General features: G+C 35.9%; 1 protein-coding gene across 1 annotated transcript in view; it reads right to left on the reverse strand.

The window, feature by feature from the left end:
* The window catches only part of LOC110455393 (reelin-like), an 86,801-nt gene extending 65,350 nt beyond the window's left edge, over window positions 1-21,451 (reverse strand). Inside the window, exons 1-13 of the mRNA XM_021505507.1 lie at window positions 21,392-21,451; window positions 20,455-20,680; window positions 14,777-15,005; window positions 14,072-14,142; window positions 13,257-13,359; window positions 12,646-12,742; window positions 12,139-12,190; window positions 11,363-11,462; window positions 8,817-9,037; window positions 8,039-8,331; window positions 5,566-5,714; window positions 4,935-5,086; window positions 4,467-4,579 (exon numbers count right to left, since the gene is read on the reverse strand). Of these exons, the coding sequence (XP_021361182.1) occupies window positions 4,467-4,579; window positions 4,935-5,086; window positions 5,566-5,714; window positions 8,039-8,331; window positions 8,817-9,037; window positions 11,363-11,462; window positions 12,139-12,190; window positions 12,646-12,742; window positions 13,257-13,359; window positions 14,072-14,142; window positions 14,777-15,005; window positions 20,455-20,662 (1,788 nt within the window). The 5' untranslated portion in view covers window positions 20,663-20,680; window positions 21,392-21,451. The remainder of the gene's footprint in view (window positions 1-4,466; window positions 4,580-4,934; window positions 5,087-5,565; window positions 5,715-8,038; window positions 8,332-8,816; window positions 9,038-11,362; window positions 11,463-12,138; window positions 12,191-12,645; window positions 12,743-13,256; window positions 13,360-14,071; window positions 14,143-14,776; window positions 15,006-20,454; window positions 20,681-21,391) is intronic.
* Between the last annotated feature and the right edge of the window lie 2,554 nt (window positions 21,452-24,005).

A 24,005-nucleotide genomic window follows, 5' to 3' on the forward strand; every position in this document is an offset into this window, starting at 1 on the left:
CACTAAATACACCTACCCCCTTATCCAAGTAAGTAGGAACATTTCTTAAATTATAACTACCCGTGAAATTAAACTCAAAAGATAAGTGCAATGGAACGAAACGGGAAAAAAAGTGAGCTCACAGCTAAAGCAAACCATAGAAAATTTCTCTGTGATATTTTGTATGTAATCTGTTCTATTAAACATTAATTGCCATTGATATTCATTATCTTATAATGGTGTGATATATTAAAATGTATATATATATAAGCGATACAAACATTATGATGAATAAATCAATTTCATTGCCTTTAATACGTTTTAAAACCCCATTCTGACAGCCTGTAAGATATTATAACCAACACCACATAGTTTACATGGAACGAGGATGAGTGTACTTTCAAATCAATAGTTCCCAGGTTTTACCTTGCCTCAATGTGTAGTGTGTATGGTTAATAGAATATCCACTGACGTACCTTTTATCTTTTTATTTATTAAGAGAGTATCATGATAGGTAATAATCCTTTTTTACTCGCTGTAATCGTATGCAGTAACAGCTTATTATCGGCCCAAATTATGAATCTGAACTATGTTTAATTAGTATGGCACGCAGTTGATGATCATTTGTGGTATTTATTAAGTTAAGAATATATTTCGACACTGGATTTTTTTTTTTTTCAAAGGTGAAAAATTAAATAGGAACAGATTTTTTAACTTGAATTATAAGTTATTACCTGTATATTTATTATTCGCACAGGTGAAAGCTAATCTATCTGTAGTTCGAACAGATCTCTCCTTCACCTTCTGTTTGCAATAGATACTGCAGTTCTTGTTTAGCACACAATTACCCACCCACCCCCACCCCACCCCCAATATCAATAGATACTGCCGTTCTTGTTCAGCACACAATTCCCCCTGTAGTCATATGGTCTAAGATATTGCCATATATTATAAACAAGAAAATGACGGTTTTAATAAAAAAATGTTAAGAACAGAAATATGTTTTTAATGCATGTATAATTCACATTTGCACTGTACACACTGCTGTGCATGGGTCTAAATATGAATCACAGCTTACGTATACTAAGTCAGCATGTTTATTTATAGAACTATAGATCATGCCATCGCTTGTACTGGGTTGCAATATCAAGGCAACTTTGACTGACATGATCATTATAAGTTTTAACCCTGCTAAAACAAAGTTTGACACATCTTGGAATTCAATGTCAGTGTATATTGATTGCTTTTTTTATCTGTATATTCTAAAAAGAATGTTACCTGTCCCTTATAAGTGAAATGATAGTGTAGTAACGGCTGTAAAAGCTAACACAGTAAGCTAACTAGCCATCAACAAACTTTAACACCTGTGGGTTTTTCCAGTGTTCTTGTTTTATCACCAATGTAACACACAACTTAAAATGGCTGCTATGTGAAGGGTGACAGAACGTTACCATTATCATTACAAAGTACCTGGTAGGAATATTTAAAAGGACACAAAATGGCCTGTCAGATCCACGAAGGAAAGCAGAAGATCATGGTATGTGTAGGTTGTAACTCTCCAGTGTGTGAACTATGTATAGAAGAAACTCATTATGGACATTTGCTCAAGTCATTTGACACTGTAGCTAAGTCGATTATTGATGATTTACTGGCATCCAAGGAAAGTCCAGGATTTATCAAACTGGAAAAAAGTCTTCAGGATCTTGTGGCGTTATGTCAAATTGAAGGTTGCCAGCAAGCCCTCCAAACAAAGAAAGAAATTCAGGCAAGACGTGATGAAATCAAACAACTGCTTGACGAGGTCACGGAAACAGCTGAGAAAAAACTGGACCAGCACCACGAATGGATGTCTAAGGAATTAGATAAGGTCAAGGCAACTGCATCTGCACAAATCCAAAAAATCCAAGACTTTAAGGATAAAGTAGGAAGATTACAGACCCTGCAGAATCCTTTAGAAATTGTTGAACATGGACAGAGAATAAAAGTGCCAGACGTTGAACGACTGAATTTCCCAGAAGTGTACAGGCTTTTATTTGTGTCTCCAGGAGATGGAATAAACATGGAAGGGTTGTTTGGGGAGCTAAAAATACAGGACTTGAATCTGCAAACCACATTCCAGCTAGATAGGACAACAGCTACACCTGTGTTAGGACAGCACAGTCACAATTCCTCTCCAGACTCCAGTGTCAATACACTTGATCTGTTTGGGGATGGACCAGAGGAAGACACTTTGGTCAAGACACACGTAGCTGGTTCTACTGACGCAGCCACACAACTGCAATCTAAAAGATCTCAAAGCTTCAAATGTTACATAAAACTAACCCCTAAACGTTCCTTTAAACTTTCTCATACGGCACGCGATATGAAACCAACAGTAGAAGGAAAGTGCTGGGTGAAATGTCACGATGACAACATAGTTAAACTTGTTGGTACAAGTGGTGACGTTGAGAATGAAATACAGTGTAATTCACCAGTTCTTGATTTCGCAGTGATACCTGGGACAAATCGACTTTTTGTTACCTTCACAACAGAGAATGTCATCAAACAAATACATGTAACACAAGATGGCCGTGACCCGATCATGTCGACACTGATTTGTACGGGTCCTTTGAGGCCGTGCTTCATGTGTGTGACACACAACGGGGACATCTTGGTGACATTGACAAACAAAACTTCCTGGTCTGTCGAACCAAACTCCACAACCGTTCTGGTGAAGTACAACAGTAATGGCAGGGAACTAGCTCGAGTTCACAAAGATTTCCATGACGAAGATTTATTCTTTGTTTCTGACGGATTATCCATCGACAACAGTGGTGCAGTGGTTGTAATTAACGCTACAACCAGAAATCCAACTAGAAGCCATTTAGTGTTGCTGGATAACAAACTAAACCTGCGAGTGAGGTACATTTCCCCGGGAGTGACGGTGGCTGCTGCGGAACAGATGCCTCAACAAACAGAACAATTTTGGATTTCTGGTGTTGTGTTCAATCAGCATAACCTTTTGCTGGTCTCAGAGTTTTACTCCAGGACAGATCAGCTGTTAGATCCAGCATGTAACCCACTTAAAGTTTTGGTTACGGAGCATCAGGCTCCACCACGAACACTGGCCATGCTTGCTGATGGTGATCTGTGGGTGGGGCTATGGGGCGGAGCAGTCCAAGTGTACAAACACATATGTGAATTCACACATGAAGAAAAGTGACAAATCAAAATATATCAGGAAAAAGACAGATTAGGAAAAAAAAATAAAAAAAATACTTGACCAGGTTAGCTGTTACATATACTGTATGTGAACTATTTTAGTGGCATTTTAATTTTAGCAGCTTTTCATGCTACTATCTCGCCTGTTGGTTTATACCATACAACTGCTTTACCCCCATAATATGTTGTACCTGGGTAATTGTTCTCATAAGAGGAAACATCTTATTTTACATAGGTGCTCAGTGACCAGGATCTTTGCAAACGAGCATTTTTTGAATTATAGAAATCTGAACTTTTGGAAATACATCTGAAGATATGGCAGATAAGCAAAGGATTGTTAAATAGTTGGCCCTGTTCTTCTACAAATATAACAGAGGGAGGCCGAAAGACATTCTTTCATTCAAAGTTTGGCTTATGTTTGGACCATTTTGAGGTATATACATACAAGTGTGAAGCATGTTTTCAAAGTATTAATTAGATATACATATTTTTGATATTTTTTTTATTTCTTCAATAAACAGAATTAAAAAGTGAAGTATGAGTTTTTGTTTCCTTCCTCATTAGATCAGGGCTTCCATTTAATAGTAATTATTTTTTATTAATTAATTATCAAGAAAATCTTTTAGAATCTTTCTTTCATAATCTCAATAGAATCAGAATTGATCTTTACATCTATTGATATCGCTCATCATCACAAGAAATTGTCATTTGACAGATCTACAAATACATTTCAAAACACCTTTGCAGTAAGTTTGGTGGAACATTCTGACTGTGAGCTTGACAGGTTTTAGATAGATCTAGAGGTTAAATAGAAACTTTTTAGTTTGTCTGCTAGCAAATCTTCAAATACATACAAAATTCAATATGGTACCAGAAACCAGACTCGCAGTTTGCTTGTTAACATTCGCAGGCTCAGTTTTTTAGAAGACCATTGGTCTATTGGAAAATGATATATGCACGTGCATGGTCTATCGTCCAATAATTTATATGGTTATTAACAAATGAAAAGTCATGTCGCTACATGGCAAACATGGTAGAATATATAATAGTCATTACTCGGCTGTTGTTCAAGCATCAGTCGGACTAGCGTTTTCAAATTTTCGTTTAAATCATCGCCAAATGCAATTTTTTTGTTCCTGTGAAAAAAAAATCACAGGTGTCCAATCACCTAACAAACTTGCCTATAATCACGACTGGTGCTAATTATTATATAACACACAGATTAATTTTCTTTTCAATTCATGTGAATATTTCTATCCTATGTATAAAGATTGTGATCAACTTACCCGGTGGTTGCTAGGGAGGAGCTTCTGCAGCGTCATCGTGTGACCTGCAATGTTCTCGGCGTACAACAGCACATGGACGTCATCTGAGTCTGTCATGTGACAACTTCCACTTCCTATTAAATCAATGCATGGAAAAGTTTCAATATAATTCAGATTACTTCCATGGCAGCATGTGCCAGGCTATCTGTATTACCATAAATAATACATACAATACTTCAGTGCGTAAGTCTGTGATGTCATGTACTTGTCCTTGGCGTGACGTCACAATTGAAACAATTGACACTTACAACCAATCACAGGGCTGATAGGTCATATTACATGGGTTAATACGCAAAAAATATGACATGGGTGTATTCACTGGATAACACAGTACATTATGTGATAAAGAAAATTTATGTTATGGTGTTATCACACTGCAATCAAACTAAGTTGAGTTTACAATAACATTATATATATAATATACGTTACCCATAGAGAAGTAAAATCGTAGGTTTCCAACTCCTCTTGTATCCATGTAGGGTGTACATGCTTTTCTATCTCCATTACTGCTGAACACTAAAGAGTTCCCTTCATGAATTATACCACAGTTTACATCAGGCAGACCCCCTTGTATGTCCCACCTGTTCAATTCAGGGAAAACATGTACAGTTAATGTACATGTTTTAAAACATTCTTTTTTTAATGCACGTAAATTACGTGTCAAGGGCCTATATTTAGACACATACATGCATTTCCTCAAACAAAATAATCTCTCATTTCTTCACACTGCAGACATGAAGGTCTTTTATCCAAACCCCAAATTGAAATCTCCATAAATAAATCAGGACATCATTCTGATAGATTGTATTGAACTCCATTATCAGAAAATGCTCCATGACAGCTAAAACTTTTCAAAATAATTATGAACAGCACAATTTTGGTAAAAGTTTAGTTACAAAACATAACAGATAGCTTCTTGGGGAAATTCAGCCCCCAACCCCTCCCTTAAAAAATCTGGCATAATACATTTTTTTTTTCAGATATATCAAAAACATCCCTCGGGGTACCATTATTGAAGCGGACAACGTGAGAAAGGGAGAAAAAAACCTGTTATTCTTACCCTGGTTGTTGTTTCAGCTCAAAAACTTCCTCCAGCATGACATCGGAGAGGTCCTCAATGCTGAGGTCCATATCTCTGGTCACAACATAGTTCACTGTCTGGTTCACCATACTGAAGTACATCGAGTTGTCCTCTGACCGACACTTACGCTGTAAATAATAATACAGGCATCTCAAACAGTAAGTACAAAAAGTACGTTGAGTTATCTTCCGACCGACACTTACGCTGTAAATAATAATACAGACATCTCAAACAGTAAGTACAAAAAGTACGTCGACTTATCCTCTGACCGACACTTACGCTGTAAATAATAATACAGATATCTCAAACAGTAAGTACAAAAAGTACATCGAGTTATCCTCTGACCAACACTTACACTGTAAATAATAATACAGGCATCTCAAACAGTAAGTACAAAAAGTACATCGAGTTATCCTCTGACCAACACTTACACTGTAAATAATAATACAGGCATCTCAAACAGTAAGTACAAAAAGTACGTCGAGTTATCCTCTGACCAACACTTACACTGTAAATAATAATACAGGCATCTCAAACAGTAAGTACAAAAAGTACATCGAGTTATCCTCTGACCAACACTTACACTGTAAATAATAATACAGGCATCTCAAACAGTAAGTACAAAAAGTACATCGAGTTATCCTCTGACCAACACTTACACTGTAAATAATAATACAGGCATCTCAAACAGTAAGTACAAAAAGTACATCGAGTTATCCTCTGACCAACACTTACACTGTAAATAATAATACAGGCATCTCAAACAGTAAGTACAAAAAGTACGTCGAGTTATCCTCTGACCAACACTTACGCTGTAAATAATAATACAGACATCTCAAACAGTAAGTACAAAAAGTACATCGACTTATCCTCTGACCGACACTTACGCTGTAAATAATAATACAGATATCTCAAACAGTAAGTACAAAAAGTACATCGAGTTGTCCTCTGACCGACACTTACGCTGTAAATAATAATACAGACATCTCAAACAGTAAGTACAAAAAGTACGTCGAGTTATCCTCTGACCAACACTTACACTGTAAATAATAATACAGACATCTCATACAGTAAGTACAAAAAGTACATCGAATTATCCTCTGACCGACACTTACGCTGTAAATAAAACACCTCAAACATTAACTACAACAAGAGTACTGAGAACTACAACAATATACACCCGTCGAATGCCATATAGTGTTATATATTTTCTTATATTGAAAAAAAATCTGCATCATTCTAAGGGTGGTCAGCTGACATGCTATAAAAAATTGTAGGAGAAAACACCAGACAAAAAAGTAAATACTGAAATGAACAAAGGGCAATAACTTTTGCAAAAAATGGTCGAATCAAAATTCTTTTAAGGGAGAAACAACTTCATATCATGATTATAAGGTATACCAAGTTTCAAAGAGATCCGTTGAAAAATGTAGGAGAAGATTGCCGGACAAAAATACAATACTGAAATAAACAGGGGCAATAACTTTTGCAAAAAAATGTTGAATTGAAAATTCTTTTAAGGAAGACACAACTTCATATCATGATTATAATGTATACCAAGTTTCAAAGAGATCAGTCGAAAAATGTAGGAGGAGATTGCCAGACAAACAAAAGTTTACGCCGTACGGACGACGCCATACCATAATCCTCCCGTCAGTCTTGACGGGCGTATAAAAAGTATGTTGAGTTATCTTCTTACCAACTCTTTCGCTGTAAATAATATTACAGACATCTCCAACATTAACTACAAAGTCTGATGTCCACCTTTAGTATTAATTCTTAGAATTGTTCCTTGTACAATCTTCCAGTGTCATTAACAATAAATTAAATTTCGATGTTTTTTCATACATCTGTCTACAAAACCTTGATATAACGCCACTGATTTCATTTTCCACCTAGCTTACTGCCGACTTACCTGTATGTTCCATATTTTTTTCTCTCTAAACAATGCCAATATACAGCCAGGATATATTCACATTCCTCTATAAGGACAATGTTTCCCTGCACAAGTAGTGGCAGTATAATGAGGTTTTAATGTATACAGTGCCAGATGAATATTTGATATCTGAAACCTGATAACAACTACTGTAGTATCTTGCACAACCATATGACAACACATGTACACAGACACAAGGTATATCCCAGGATTGCCATCATTTTATCAAATAGTAAAACATTCATTGTACACTGAAGTTTAGTACAGATTTCATCCTGCTTTATAAAACGTAATTTAAGAGAAATGAGACAATTTGTAAGGAAATAAGTGGAATACTGATTGGCTTCTTGAGTAAAACTTAGAATAAGTGGCAGGGCTAGGACAGACTTCAAACCTCCAAATTGTCAAGTCAGGATGACACATTATTTTCTTTTAAAAATGTTATACAATATAACCACAGGAGGACAAATTGATTAATAAGTGACTAATTGATCGATAAGTGACTAGAAAACTTGCCTGAATATTGGCTCCAGGGAAGAAGAGCCAATTAGACGGATCTACAGGGTCAAAGGTTTCAGAGATGACCAAGGGGGCATTAGCTGTGTTGACCACCAAGACATTGTCCAAAGCCCAACAGGACTTAAATGGACCTTTGGGCAATTCCTCGCCAGCTGGTGGATACTCCTCTGTACCCTCCGTCACCGCTCCAGCCTCAGGCGCATCTGTGGTTTCCGGTGTATCGCCACGGAGACTTCGTAAAGTCACAGTATGTCCTCCGATAGAGTAGGTTTTGAACTTTGTTTTTCCCACTACAGGATGATATCACAACTTTAAGATAAGTGTATGACAGATTTTCGTACATAAATGGCTGATGATGTTTGATAAGTCTGCATGTAATTAATCAGCTATTTTAATCTGAATGAATCATATTTTCTGTATCTATCCTGCAATAAGTCCACAGGGCCCATTCTCTTAGTAAATGAAGGAGAATGGAATTATTACAGGACAATGAAATAACATTTGTTGGCATTTCATATTGAACTGCAATATACTTGGGCGGGCTAATTACCAGGCATGGGCTTATTGCTGGATAAGTAAAGTAACAGCTCAGTATGAATGACATTTTAACTATAAATTTATATTTCTTAAAAAAATCCTGATATGCATATCATTTTACATATGATTCATTGTTGCAAAGTTTGACAAAGCCATGGTTAGTTAGTCTAAAAATATTTTTGGAGAGTATAATTACAGAATACCTATAGATACTCGGTATGAAATGTTTAAGATATACCTGTTTTGGTATCATTGCTGTCTGCGGGTCCATCAGACTGTGGAATATGCAGCAATGGGCTGTGATCAGGTGACGGAGTTGGTCTGGGAATGGTCTGCGGTGACGGACTTGGTCTGGGAATGGTTGGCGGCTCCTGTGTCCAGCGGATACACACATCGTCCTGCTGACCTCTCACTGGGATGTGAACAAGATGCGTCTCGGGCTTCGGTCCATCAGGGGCACTGCAAAATGTTAATGAGCTGTTATTTGGTGAACTTAATGTTATAAATAATTTTAGCTTATGGCGCTGGGTCCAATGGCCATCTCATCATTACAACACATTTTGTCTCAACATTCTATAAAAGGTGAGGCTATCAATTATCAATTATCTGAAGTAGTGACATCTACATATCAATCGACACAGTGTATCACCATGTCAAATTTCAAAACTAGACATTTGGTTTGATTAATAGCCCCCCCCCCCTCACAATGTTTTTTTTTTTTTAGTAAAAGTGACCTTAACCTTGAAATTAGAAAGTTTTAAAACCCCTTACATCTACATTTCACAGTGCATCATCATGTCAAATTTCAGAAAAAATAATATTCGGTTTTGGGCCTAATTAATCACAGTATACTTCAGTGTATCACGATTAGGCGGCCTAATTAATCACAGTATACTTCAGTATATCACGATTAGGGGCCCTAATTAATCACAGTATACTTCAGTGCATCACGATTGGGGGGCCTAATTAATCACAGTATTCTTCAGTGTATCCCGATTAGGGGGCCTAATTTATCACAGTATACTTCAGTGTATCACGATAAGGGGGCCTAATTAATCTCAGTATACTTCAGTGTATCATGATTGGGGGGCCTAATTAATCACAGTGTACTTCAGTGTATCACGATTGGGGGGCCTAATTTATTACAGTATACTTCAGTGTATCACGATTAGGCGGCCTAATTAATCACAGTATACTTCAGCATATCACGATTGGGAGGCCTAATTAATCACAGTATACTTCAGCATATCACGATTGGGAGGCCTAATTAATCACAGTATACTTCAGCATATCACGATTGGGAGGCCTAATTAATCACAGTATACTTCAGTGCATCACGATTGGGGGGCCTAATTAATCGGGGTATACTTCAGTGTATCACAGTATACTTCAGTGTATCACGATAAGGGGGCCTAATTAATCTCAGTATACTTCAGTGTATCATGATTGGGGGCCTAATTAATCAGTGTACTTCAGTGTATCACGATTGTGGGGCCTAATTAATCAGTATACTTAGTGTATCACGATTGGGGGGCCTAATTTATTACAGTATACTTCAGTGTATCACGATTAGGGACCCTTATTAATCACAGTATACGTCAGTGTATCACGATTGGGGGGCCTTATTAATCACAGTATACTTCAGTGTATCATGATTGGGGGCCTAATTAATCAGTATACTTCAGTGTATCACGATTGGGGGGGCCTATTTAATCACAGTATACTTCAGTGTATCATGATTGGGGGCCTAATTAATCAGTATACTTCAGTGTATCACGATTGGGGGGGCCTATTTAATCACAGTATACTTCAGTGTATCACTATTGGGGGGCCTAATTAATCACAGTATTCTTCAGTGTATCACGATTGGGGGACCTAATTAATCACAGTATACTTCAGTGGATCACGATTGGGGGTTAACCTTGAAATTAGAAAGTTTTAAAACCCCTTACATCTACATTTCACAGGGCATCATCAGGTCAAATTTCAGAAAAAATAATATTCGGTTTTGGGCCTAAATAATCACAGTATACTTCAGTGTATCACTATTGGGGGGCCTAATTAATCACAGTATTCTTCAGTGTATCCCGATTAGGGGGCCTAATTTATCACAGTATACTTCAGTGTATCACGATTGGGGGTCCTAATTAATCACAGTATACTTCAGTGGATCACGATTGGGGGTTAACCTTGAAATTAGAAAGTTTTAAAACCCCTTACATCTACATTTCACAGGGCATCATCAGGTCAAATTTCAGAAAAAATAATATTCGGTTTTGGGCCTAATTAATCACAGTATACTTCAATATATCACGATTAGGGGGCCTAATTAATCATAGTATACTTCAGTGTATCACAGTATACTTCAGTGTATCACGATAAGGGGGCCTAATTAATCTCAGTATACTTCAGTGTATCATGATTGGGGGCCTAATTAATCAGTATACTTCAGTGTATCACGATTGGGGGGGCCTATTTAATCACAGTATACTTCAGTGTATCATGATTGGAGGGCCTAATTAATCACAGTATACTTCAGCATATCACGATTGGGAGGCCTAATTAATCACAGTATTCTTCAGTGTATCACGATTGGGGGACCTAATTAATCACAGTATACTTCAGTGTATCATGATTGGGGGCCTAATTAATCAGTATACTTCAGTGTATCACGATTGTGGGGCCTAATTAATCAGTATACTTCAGTGTTTCACGATTGTTCTGTGTGACGTTTACTATACATACAGACAAGCACATGGGGTATGGTTGCTGATGGGGTTTTACCTGATTGTATCTATGACAACCCAGTCCCTGCAGTTGTTCATACCGAGCGAGACTGTGATGTCTTCTTCTTCAAACGCAATGCCCCCACATCTTCCAGCAGCTGTATGCGAAAATGTTTTGTAAATTCCTGCATTAAGTTTGCATTTGAAAGAACTTAAGCTATTTTGGGGAAATAAACTAGAAATTGTAAGACATGATGCTCCCAGGCCTGCTCCCATACAAATTAGTGTAATTGTTTGACAAATTTCCATATATAGTAACAACAGTGACCTTGACCTTGAAACCCTGAATTACTATAACTCATACAAGGAATATTCTCATGCTTGACCTTTTATAGGGGCAAGGTGTTCATACTCATGATGCTATGTATGTAATGTATACACTATTAAACTTCAACAGAATAAAAATGGAATTGACCTTTGACCTTTTACATTAAGTTAAAATCCATATTTTCACTCTATACAGGAAGTAGGAGCTAGAATGATGAACTCTTCTTTGAAGGCAGTACTAAATGACAAATCCATAAATGTAATTCAGCTTAGCTGCAGGGTGAGAAATTGACAGAACTTAAAAAACCTTGCATACCAAACAGATGTGAGCCAAAACTTCCATGATATGTGAATTTCATAAATGGTTGGGAAGACGAAGATTTGGGAAAGAGTAACTCGACCATGCAAACGGTGCAGATTACGAATAATTAGATAAACCTGTAATATTAAATACATATTTCTTGAAAATTCTATCCATTTTTGGTACATAAACACCTGAACACTTACAGATTGTAAATTGAAGAATAGCAGCAGATGTCAGGTTCAATGGTACAGATATCTGAAAAATATTTTTTTTATATCTGTAATATTTCAGAGTATGATCAATTACAGGTGTACAGAAATTTTCATCCAAATTATTTCAAAGAATGTTGTAATTTAACCTTCTGTATGCTGTAGAACATGATATGTCTACACATGCTTTCCTTCAATTTCCCCCTCAGGTACAAACTACTGTCCTATAAGCTCTTATGCACATTGTAGGTACCAGGATGCGTACAAATGTCAGCTGTTCTAGCATTTGCAGTTTCCATATTGCGGGATTGTAAACACACCAAACAGCTGTAATATTTACAATAAAGTGTAACAGAGACTAAACTATCAACAATCATGTACGGGAATTCTCCTACAATGATTTCTAGGTTGCATACATAAATAATATAAACAAATCAATCTCAGTTTAGGTAAACAATATTCCAACGAACATCAGTTTCTAAAAACGGCTCCATGACTTACTAGGTTGCGAGATCCATCCCTGTTACAGAAGAGAGCCGAGTCACCGTGAAGGACAGGACCGCAGTCACTGTTGATAGAGGTGCCATCGTGGGACGCCCTGAAGCAGGTCAAGTTTACCTATCTACTGTGAAGTCAGATATTTTCATGGGGCCCAAATTTTGTGTTTTCTTGATAGAAAAAACACCATTTCATGGGTACAGAAATTTGTGGATTACAAGTACCCCCTCAAACAGAGAATTACTTTATGTCAAACTTGTAATAACTTTGTGGATCTATGTATTTGTGGATGAAGATTACCAACGAAAGCAATGAAATTAAAAACCCAACAAGAATTAGTGGTTTCACAGTACTTAAAATGTAAAAAAAAGGCATGCATAATATTCTTCTTTCTTTAAAACCTAGAAAATTATTGTATCCTTGTTTGTGACTTCTATTTTAGTTCAGACCTTTATTTAGCTTAAAATCTGGAACTATTTGAAGACTAGAAACACATAGTTGAATAAACAACTGTACCAAATGAACATACAGTAATCTTACTCCAGAATCTGTTCTACAGAAGCTGATGTTATCACAGAGAATGTGTTATACGATACAGTACAGCAGTAACTAACCAAATATTTGGATCAAAGTTAGAAGACGTGTCAAAACTCTCTCTCAGTAGGTAGCTGTCGGTATTGATGCCGACCGTGTCAGGTCTCTCAGGTTCAGCTGAAGCTATCATCAAAACATGATAAGTAAGATGAAACATAACGGGTATAGAATGTGTATATCATGTTTATAATTAGTCAATAACCAATAGGTAAAAGGCTTGCAAACAACCAATCAGTGAAAGGCTTACCAACAACCAATCAGTGGAAGGCTTACCAACAACCAATCAGTGGAAGGCTTAAGCTTGCTAACATCCCTATTTATGAAAGACTTACCAGCAGCCAATCAGTGAAAGGCTTGTTTGCAAGCCTTTCACTGATTGGTTGTTGGTAAGCATTCACTGATTGGCTGCTGGTAGACTTACCAGTAACCAATCAATAAAAGGTTTTCAATAAATCATTTTACAGCTGAATTAATTACCAACAACCAATCAATGAAGGGCTTGTCAACAACCATGCAGTGAAAGGTTTGCAAATATTTTAATCAGAAAAAGACTTGAAAATAACCAATCAGAGAAGAGCATGCCAGCAACCAATCAGGAAAGGGCTTGCAAACAACCAATCTGTGAAGGGCTCTCAACAACCAATTTGTCAAAGCTTTGCCAAGAGCCAATCAATGAAAGTCTTACAAGCCAACCCATATCAAAGAGTCCCTTTCATACAGGCATTTAGGGCTCACAGAACGCTATCTTAATTGATTAATTTCAACTCTTTATTATGGTTATATTTAACACACCTAGGTTATTTCTGAACAAAGTCTCAATATATTATTCACTTACCTCCAAATTCACATAACTGAAGCACAGTGGTGTCCTTGAACAGCATCTGATGCCCAAGTGTTGCTGTAGCTCTACAATGGAATCAGAGTTATGTTCCTGAAAGTTATTTTTGTTAACTTCAGTAGTCACAGTGGTTTAGCTATCTTCACTAGTTTTCATTGAAAATATTTTATTCACCAGAAGTTTGGGACGTTGACATGGATGGTATTTGGTGATAGTGGTACTTGCAGGAAGTTGGCAGACATTCCATCCTTCTTATGGTGACTAGCGAAAGGAAGGAGGGTTGGGGGTCAGGGAAGGATGTGAACGTGATTGTACTAGCTTAAAGAATCTGCCACAACCTGTCACTGCTGTCAAGGATAGAGAAAGAAATTCATGGGATTAGGGGCATGGTTTGGACAAGATGGTCTTACAGGAAGCGGCCATGTTAACCTGTCCCTGCTGTTGGGGTTATAGATTGCTGACGGTAATCTTGGGGTCGGGGCAGGGAAATGTCTTAACGATGGTACATACAGAAAGCTAATGCAGTCTTTCCCTGCTGTTGGGGTTAAATAGTGGAAGGAAATCTTGGGGTTAAGGGCAAATGTGACTTGAATGGTACTGTTACAGGAAGATAACCACTGTATCTCCCTACTGTAGGGGTTAGCAATATGAAGAAAATCTTCGGGGTTGGAGAAGGCAACGTGACTGGGATCATATACTTACAGGAAGCTGACACAGCCTGTCCCTGCCACTGGGGCCAGCCAGAGGAAAGAGAGCTGATGGCCTGGGCGCGGCGAGATGTGGCTATGGACGATGGAACACATCAGGTTTTGGGCAGAAAAAGCATCACCATGGTAACCAAGGCTTTCCAGGCGTGTCCTAGCACTGCTGCTCATTGTGTACAACCCCGTCATGAGAAAGCCATCAAAGTTCTGATTTGATGATATGGACACTGGAAAGTCATTATCATTAGTGATTATGAAATAAACACAATTTTCTCCCCTTATTCACCAATATGCATGTTTTTTTTAGCTCATGACCTGGAAAATATTTATTTTGACAGATTCAGCACTAGAAGTTACCTATGAGGGACAAAAGTGTTTTGTTGATTTTCATCAAGATACATATTTATAGTTTAAAAGCTACAGTCTATCAACAGTAATGGTATGACGTCAACAACGGTGAGTTAAGATTTTATTTGTGATTTTTTACTGATTTGACCTACTACATTATGTATTTGGACACTATGACAGTTCACCGTGCACCTTCAGAGAGTGATACAAGTAAACTCCAAGATTGATAAGCTATCACTTTACAGTTTAAAAGCTACAACCACAATATTTAATATAAATTAAGTATTTATTTGAACTTTGACCTTGTGACTTAATTCATAATGACCTAATTACTGTATTCTGCACATCTTCAGTAATTAATAAAAATGGTTTTGAGTCTCCTCAAAGCAGTTTAATGGTAGTTACCAGAAATCCGACCCTTGACCTACAGTATAGCAGTGAACGTCACTGTAAGTTCTTTTTTTTCACAATTTTTAGACTCCAATTCTTTCACTTAGAAATGATTAATATTTCTTTCAGATTTTTGTTGAACTTTTAAATAATTTGAGACTTATTTTTGCTACATAAGTGTTCCATGATTACTTAATATAATGATATTTTAACTGTCAACAATACATTGTATTTGAAAGTGATTTTTTTAAAATATCTTTTACAAAAACTAGTGCAAGAATAATTATTTAGTTTGGTATAAGGGGATATTTTTACAAATAAACTGAAGAATATTTTTTCAATTTGGAATTCAATTTTACTAAATTTGACCACTGTGACCTTGAATGCAGTTCAAGGTCATTTATTTTAACAAACTTGATGATCCCTCAGATTTCATATAAAAAAAATTGTCAATTTGTACTCAACCACTGAACAAGAAGTGAAAGAGATAGCTCGAACTGTAACAAGTGAAATTTTCCTATGAGTAAAAAAAAAGTCTGTGGAAAAAAATTCCTTAATTATGAAGAAAAAAAAACATGCATGTAAAAATATGTATATCTTTTATCAATGTAATTTCATAAAAGTAACAAATTATACACATCATCGGGAAACTAGTCTACAATTTACAGTAGTTACTGTAGTCTACCTAATAAGTGTTATTTTCTTAAATATTGGAGGTTTTCTCAATTTTCTTATCTAACTATAAGGTAAAGTATATTTAACTCATTCACCCCTGAAGACACATTTGAACTCTCCCAATGAAAAGGTTGGAAAAGTTCATTATGAAATTTCAGGGGTGAATGAGTTAGGAGTGGTTATTAGGTTGAATACATAACAGGATTTAATGAATCATTTTTACTTTACATGTTACAAATTGAACAACTACATTTTAGTAGTATGGGGAAAACGCGCCGAGATGTCGAAACGTAAGTTGATCGGGGATTCTCTGGCATAGGAATTTGGCTAAACTTTCTTTGTCAACAGTAACCTATTAATAATACTTTTCACATAAACTCAGGTAACAACACAGTATGTATCAATTGTATCTTTTATTGATGTTTGACATAAATAAATGTGTTGATCGTCGTTTGTCTTTGAGTTCCGTGTACTAAGGGAGATTATCTCGTGTCCAAGATGGCGGTCTGCCAGAATCGTCAATCTTTTCATGAAAAAACCCTTTACATTGCTTATACCTAAATGTATTTTGCGCAGCCCCCCCCCCCCCTTAGGTATTAAATTTCTAAAAAAAAATGTGCAAATTACACTGGTTTTTACGGTTTTATTGGAACATGACATATCTGTATTTTTTACACATTTCAAGGAATGCTAATTAATTTTCATAACAACTGAATGTTAATCATAGCTTGATCGGGATTTTTTGGGAATTTCAAACAAAATACAAAACCTCTGTAAAACATGAATACCCTTGTAGTTGACCTATAAATAGCAACAGTGACCTTGTTGATGGCCTTGAGGTCCTGAAATATGAACTCATCTGAGGTATTCTCATACTTGACCTTTGTATAAACTCTGTTAAATCAAAATATGTGAAAAAATGCAGTCAGTAGAGTCATGACAATGTGTTGTGATGCGAAAAGGACAGGAGGGGACAACGGGACAGGAGGGGACAGAGGGACAGGACGGGACAACAGGACAGGACGGGACAGAGGGACAGGATGGGACAATGGAACAGGGGACAGGACATACTAGTAGGTAAAACCATATTTACCAACCCTCCCTACATAATTATAATAAGGCAGGTTTTGACCTTCCATAACGAGAGTTTATGATGAACAACTAGAACACTAACAGGTCAGCAATTGGCCCTGTCCATGTGCCTGACACAACCCCCATGGTAATAATGACCTTGACCTAAGAAACTTTTGAAACCCTCATTGAATGTCTACATATCAGTGTATCACCATATCAAATTTCATAACAATTTGGATTCTGAGATAATCTACAAAAATGAAAGTGTGGACAGACAAACAGAGTCACAGAATTACTATAGGGCAAATAAATTGTGTACACTACTTCGGTAACACTTGATCAAATCTTCATACTACTGTGTTCGACCAGCTATCAACCAGAACAATAGTCAGTGAAAAATCAAAATAGATTTGTTATATCTGGCTGCCATACTGTTCTGTTGATTAAGCAGCTTGCAGCTCAGAAATGTGAAACTAGGGAACAGAGAGAACCTTACTTAAAGATCAGTAAATATAGCAATATAAACTTAAATGGCCAAACCAAGATGTCTGCCTGGTGGCCGTCTTTCAAAACCAATCATGCTGAAAATAAAGCATGCATAATTGATGACCAAGAAGACAGTTGAGAGGAACTTTGAGCAAAATTTCTTCCGCACTTTACGAGAAATAATGAAAACAAACCCCAATTGTCATGATACAATAGACATTTCAGTCATCTTTTTTCCCAGTCTCAAATTAAACATGCATTACTGATCAGGACCAACTATTTGGGAATTTTGAAAAACAAAATCCTGCCAGTGTGTCTTGAGAAATGTGATAACAAAGTTTAAATGTTAAAATCAAATATGTATACCGAACAGCTATCTTGTTCTGTCAGGTCCGACAATTCTCAAAACGATGCATGTACAACTAAGTACTAAGAAAATAGACAGATAAAATTGGCAAAGATGTCCTTTATGGAAATAGTGACAACAAGAACTGTTTAAGAACCGATGATGGACGGATGGGCAGACAACGGACCATTCTGAACAGATCACCATCTGTCGAAAGTGGGTCAAAACTCATTGAGGACCCATGTCAGAGATCCATGTGGAGATATGATCAGTGTGTTCAAGTTTATGAATGGGCTTTGTGATCCGAATTCAGAGGAGGGGTTGTTTGATCTCGCCGCTGAAGGAAAAACTCGTGGACACAGAAAAAAATACTCAAACAACATTGTCATTTAAATATTAGAAAACAGTGCTTTACTCTAAGAATAATTGATACATGTATCTGGAATGGTCTCGCACAAAATGTTATTTAATCTCGTAACGTATTTGACTTTGACAAATTCTTGGGACGAATTCGGGAAAGATCTTGAGTTGAAGTGCGATCATACAGCGTCTTATGTACATGTATAGGCTTATTTTATGTTTACCAACTTATATTTCGAATTATTTTGATGTGTAAATGTCCCACTACAGACAAAACACTAGAGATAGAGAATTCCACTGTAGTTTTGTTTTACATATAATATTCTCCCCTTAATAACAGTATTCTCCCCATTAATAACAGTATTCTCCCCATTAATAACAGTATTCTCCCCATTAATAACAGTATTCTCCCCTTAATAACAGTATTATCCCCATTAATAACAGTAGTCTCCCCTTAATAACAGTATTCTCCCCATTAATAACAGTATTCTCCCCTTAATAACAGTATTTCTCCCCATTAATAACAGTATTCTCCCCTTAATAACAGTATTCTCCCCATTAATAACAGTATTCTCCCCTTAATAACAGTATTCTCCCCATTAATAACAGTATTCTCCCCTTAATAACAGTATTCTCCCCATTAATAACAGTATTCTCCCCTTAATAACAGTATTCTCCCCATTAATAACAGTATTCTCCCCTTAATAACAGTATTCTCCCCATTAATAACAGTATTCTCCCCTTAATAACAGTATTCTCCCCATTAATAACAGTATTCTCCCCTTAATAACAGTATTCTCCCCATTAATAACAGTATTCTCCCCTTAATAACAGTATTATCCCCATTAATAACAGTATTCTCCCTTTAATAACAGTGTTCTCCCCTTAATAACAGTATTCTCCCCTTAATAACAGTATTCTCCCCATTAATAACAGTATTCTCTTAATAACAGTATTCTCCCCGTTTATATCAGTATTCTCCCCATTAATCCCAGTATTCTCCCCTTAGTAACAATATTCTCTCCATTAATAACAGTATTCTCCTCTTTTAAAATAACAGTATTCTCCCCATTTATAACAGTATTCTCCCCTTAATAACAGTATTCTTCCCTTAATAACAGTATTCTCCCCTTTATAACAGTATTCTCCCCATTTATAACAGTATTCTCCCCTTAATAACAGTATTCTCCCCTTAATAACAGTATTCTCCCCTTAATAACAGTATTCTTCCCTTAATAACAGTATTCTCCCCATTTATAACAGTATTCCCCCATTAATAACAGTATTCTCCCCTTAATAACAGTATTCTCCCCTTAATAACAGTATTCTTCCCTTAATAACAGTATTCTCCCCATTTATAACAGTATTCTCCCCTTAATAACAGTATTCTCCCCTTAATAACAGTATTCTCCCCTTAATAACAGTATTCTTCCCTTAATAACAGTATTCTCCCCATTTATAACAGTATTCTCCCCTTAATAACAGTATTCTCCCCTTAATAACAGTATTCTCCCCTTAATAACAGTATTCTCCCCATTAATAACAGTATTCTCCCCTTAATAACAGTATTCTCCCCTTTATAACAGCATTCTCCCCTTAATAACAGTATTCTCCCCTTAATATGATATCTGGTATATAACTATAGCACATCTGGACCTATGTATTATTGCGGCCAGGCCGATCAGTCAGTTAAAGCGACAGTATAGAGATCAGAGTTCAAGGGTTAAAATCCGGGTCTGTGTGGCTGTTGCCGTTCTACATTCAGAACACTGTTGTTGATTTTTTTCTTCTTTCATTTTTATCAATTTAAAAAAAGAAATTTTCCACAAGGTATGGTTTTCTTTTTAGAAATGATTTATCAAAGCCACAGTCATATACTTAGTTACATTGTTGGTAGTAGTGGTACATGGATCCTGACAAAAATTGATTCAAATATGCGTTATTAAAACAAAATAATAGTTGAATGGTGTTATTTGGTATGTTGGTAGGAGACTTACCATTATAGAACTCCCCAGGTGTGTAGTATTCTGGGTCGCCTCCCACAGAAACACTTATAGCTACTTCACCTCTCTCGGCCACAAGGTCATTTGTGTTGCCATGGTAATTACACAAAAAGAAAAACGGTTCCAAATATGAAGAATATCCAGCAGTGTTCTTTGCAAGAAAAAATATCACTTGTAATACTGATAAATAGCTCAACGCCATTGTCCCTAATAGAAGTACCTGAAAAATAGAGACAGAGACATTGGAAATAGGTTACTAAACAAAACATCAACAAATAGATACAGAGACATTGGAAATAGGTCACTAAACAAAATATCAACAAACAGACTCAGTTCAAGCAGATGACTTTCTGTGTTGTATAGTTTGAGGACAAAAATCAAAATCATACTTGCCAACTTTTTGAAATTTCCATTGGGGGATATTAAACATGATCAGAATTAAAAACAAATATATATATATATAAAAGATATGTACACCCTAGGGAAAAAACACACTTTTAAGTAACATCTTTCGGGCTGTTCTTTCAGATTAAGTCATTAGATCTTGCAAAACAGGAATATTTTGCTAAATTTTCTCCCGTCAGAATAGGGAGTGTTGGCAAGTATGTTAAATGTACTTCAAGAAATAAACATTATTATATTGTGTAGACTAATCAAAAAAGATAAATGTTAAAAATTGAAATTACATTCATGATTGAAAGCCAATTATAATTCTACACCCCATACAAATATGAGCTAAATATTCTTCATGATTCATACGGATTACACATTCATGTACATATTTGAAATTCGGTTCTGAGAAAACTTTTATATCAATTAAATGCTATTTCTAAAATTAAAGAAATTCAATCCTATTTCAATCTTTTTGAAAAAAATAAAATTTAGAATTAAGTTTGATTTAAAAAAAAACAGGTATGTAATTTAATCTTACCAATTATTCTGCAGCATCCTCTTCAGGAAAGTCTACACTATCAAATGGTTTCCAGTTTTCTTTTACAGGAAATTATATATTACGTATATACACTTGGTCAAATCACTCGTGGACCAGCCAATAGCCTGATAACATTAGCTGAGTATTTCAGCGCATGAATATATCAACACACGTCAACTACTTGAACCAATTTGCGTAACACTGGGGTCCCTGTGGGGAATTTACAAATTCCATTCTCGATGAATATTGTACATGTTTAAGTGTGATATTAGCTTTAAACTTCTACTTCATGTTTTTCTAATATCAATCTTTTAATGGTGTTTTATTTATGATAAATCTGTGTCTCTGAATAAATTCAAAATATTTTGTAATTCTCATACTTTTTTGTTTATTTGAAAAAAAAACCCCATTAAATAAAAACAGGAAAACAATTCAATTTTTGTTTATCTATTTTGTTTCTTTTTGTACATTATTTAATTTATAACTATATTAATATTATGAAAATTATTGGTTCAGTTGGTATAATACTCTGTTGCTTTTAAAGTAAAATGAATTTCATATGCACCTAGACACCCATATTTTATTTTTGATTTAAATGTCAGAATTAGGGTAGATCATGATAAAATTCGGGACCCCACACATTTTATGATACTATCAATTTTTAAACGATAAGAAACGAATAATTCAACCAATGTTAATTTCTCTTCAATCAAAATAAATAAACTTTTACGTAAATTTCCCGATATTATCATGTTACCGACAGATAGTGAGAATGAAGTAGCACACTTGAAACGTTATCATGATATATTACGAATCACAAGGAGCTCCGAGGCGCTTCACACTTTTCAGAAGCTAAGGGTCAAAAGGTATCAAGTTATCTACGATATCTCAATCATCTCACATCATCAATCACTACTAAAATACTTGGTTAATGTAATGTTCTACGAGCTGCTGAAGTACTCAGCACTCACAGTGTTCCAATTCCACACATCTCTGACCAGACTTAACTAGTGGTATAGTTAACAGTGGCAATGCCCAAGCATAGGACACCGAACAAGTTATAACTAATATTTTAAAACTGTTCTTTTATAATAAATTTTGAAAATAAATATTAAATCTTTTACAAATATCATTTTTTTAATGGATTACTTTTAATTCATAATTTAAAATAAGTTGGTTTGAAACTAAAATCAAGAAATATTAGAAATATTTATTTTTATTTGCCTGTTGCAAGATGACTATGCTTTCAGAAACTATACAGAGCAAGGATGTTGGTTTTGCAATATGACAGAATTTGTTTATCAATGTTCCAGTCTCTGTATCCGCGACATATCTAGAGATTATGTGTGATAGATTGGACACGATACATTTGACATCAGCATTTTCTACACTCATATTACTCCTTGGATGTTTCCTGTGTGTATGTAATTTCATGAGGTCGTTAAATTTGACACACATTTGAATAATTTGTGCAAGTCAGATTTTCTCCTTACAACCTTTGTAAAATGTGCATGTTCACTTATTCCATTTATTTGCAAATATTTCAAGGAATTCATTTTTAATAGATTAATTGGAAGTTAATTATTAAATCAGAAATAACCAGCCAAAGATATTTTTGGTTTTTGAAACAAAGCTGGTATCTCTCACCAACAAGAGGCCCAATGGGCCTGAATCGCTCACCTGGTATTAATCTTACACTTGTAATCTTAAAAGTGGACTAAAATACAGCTACAGGCAGAATATCAGTGTTTGATTCAAAAGAATCTATCAAAAGATTTAAACATGTGACACATGTGACCTTGAAAGTCAAACAAGCGCATTAAGTTGAACAGACTTTAAATTTCATACCAGCATGCTTCTGGCCAATTATCATTTCCCTAGACCTTTAGCTTATTCAGAAGAAGTTGTTAAAAGATTTCAATATATTTTAGCCCTGTGACCTTGCAAATGGGTAAAGGTAATTCATTAGAACAAACTACATGTAGGTAAACCCAAGCATGTTACTGGCCAAATATCATCACCCTGGTACTTTTGGTTAAGAGAAGTTGTTAACAGTTTTCAACATATTTGACCCCTGTGACTTTGAATATGAGTCAAGGTCATTTATTTGAACAAACTTGGTAGCCTTTCATCCCAGCATGTAAATGGCCAAATATCAACACTGTAGGTTTCTTGGTTATTCAGGAAAAGTTGTTTTAAAAGTATTAAACATATCTGACCCCTGTGCCCTTGAAAAAAAGTCAAGGCCATTCACTAGAACAAACTCAGTAACCCTTCATTCTAGCATGTTACTGGCCAAATATTATAAGCTCACCTGGCACGAAGTGCCAAGTGAGCTTAGGCCGTGGTGCGGCGTCCGTCGTCCGGCGTCAATATTTTACTTTAAACGACTTCTTCTTAATAACCAAAAGGCCTAGGGTGATGATATTTGGCCAGAAGCAAACTGGGATGAAGGGCTACAAAGTTTGTTAAAACTAATGACCTTCAGCCATTTTCAAGGTCATAGGGGTCAAATATGTTAAAAACTTTAAACAACTTCTTCTCAATAACCAAAATGCCCAGGGTGATGATATTTGGCCAGTAGCATGCTTGGGTGAAGGGCTACCAAGTTTGT

The sequence above is a fragment of the Mizuhopecten yessoensis genome, unplaced genomic scaffold (assembly GCF_002113885.1).
Source record: "Mizuhopecten yessoensis strain PY_sf001 unplaced genomic scaffold, ASM211388v2 scaffold923, whole genome shotgun sequence".
NCBI classification, from domain to species: Eukaryota; Metazoa; Mollusca; class Bivalvia; order Pectinida; family Pectinidae; genus Mizuhopecten; species Mizuhopecten yessoensis.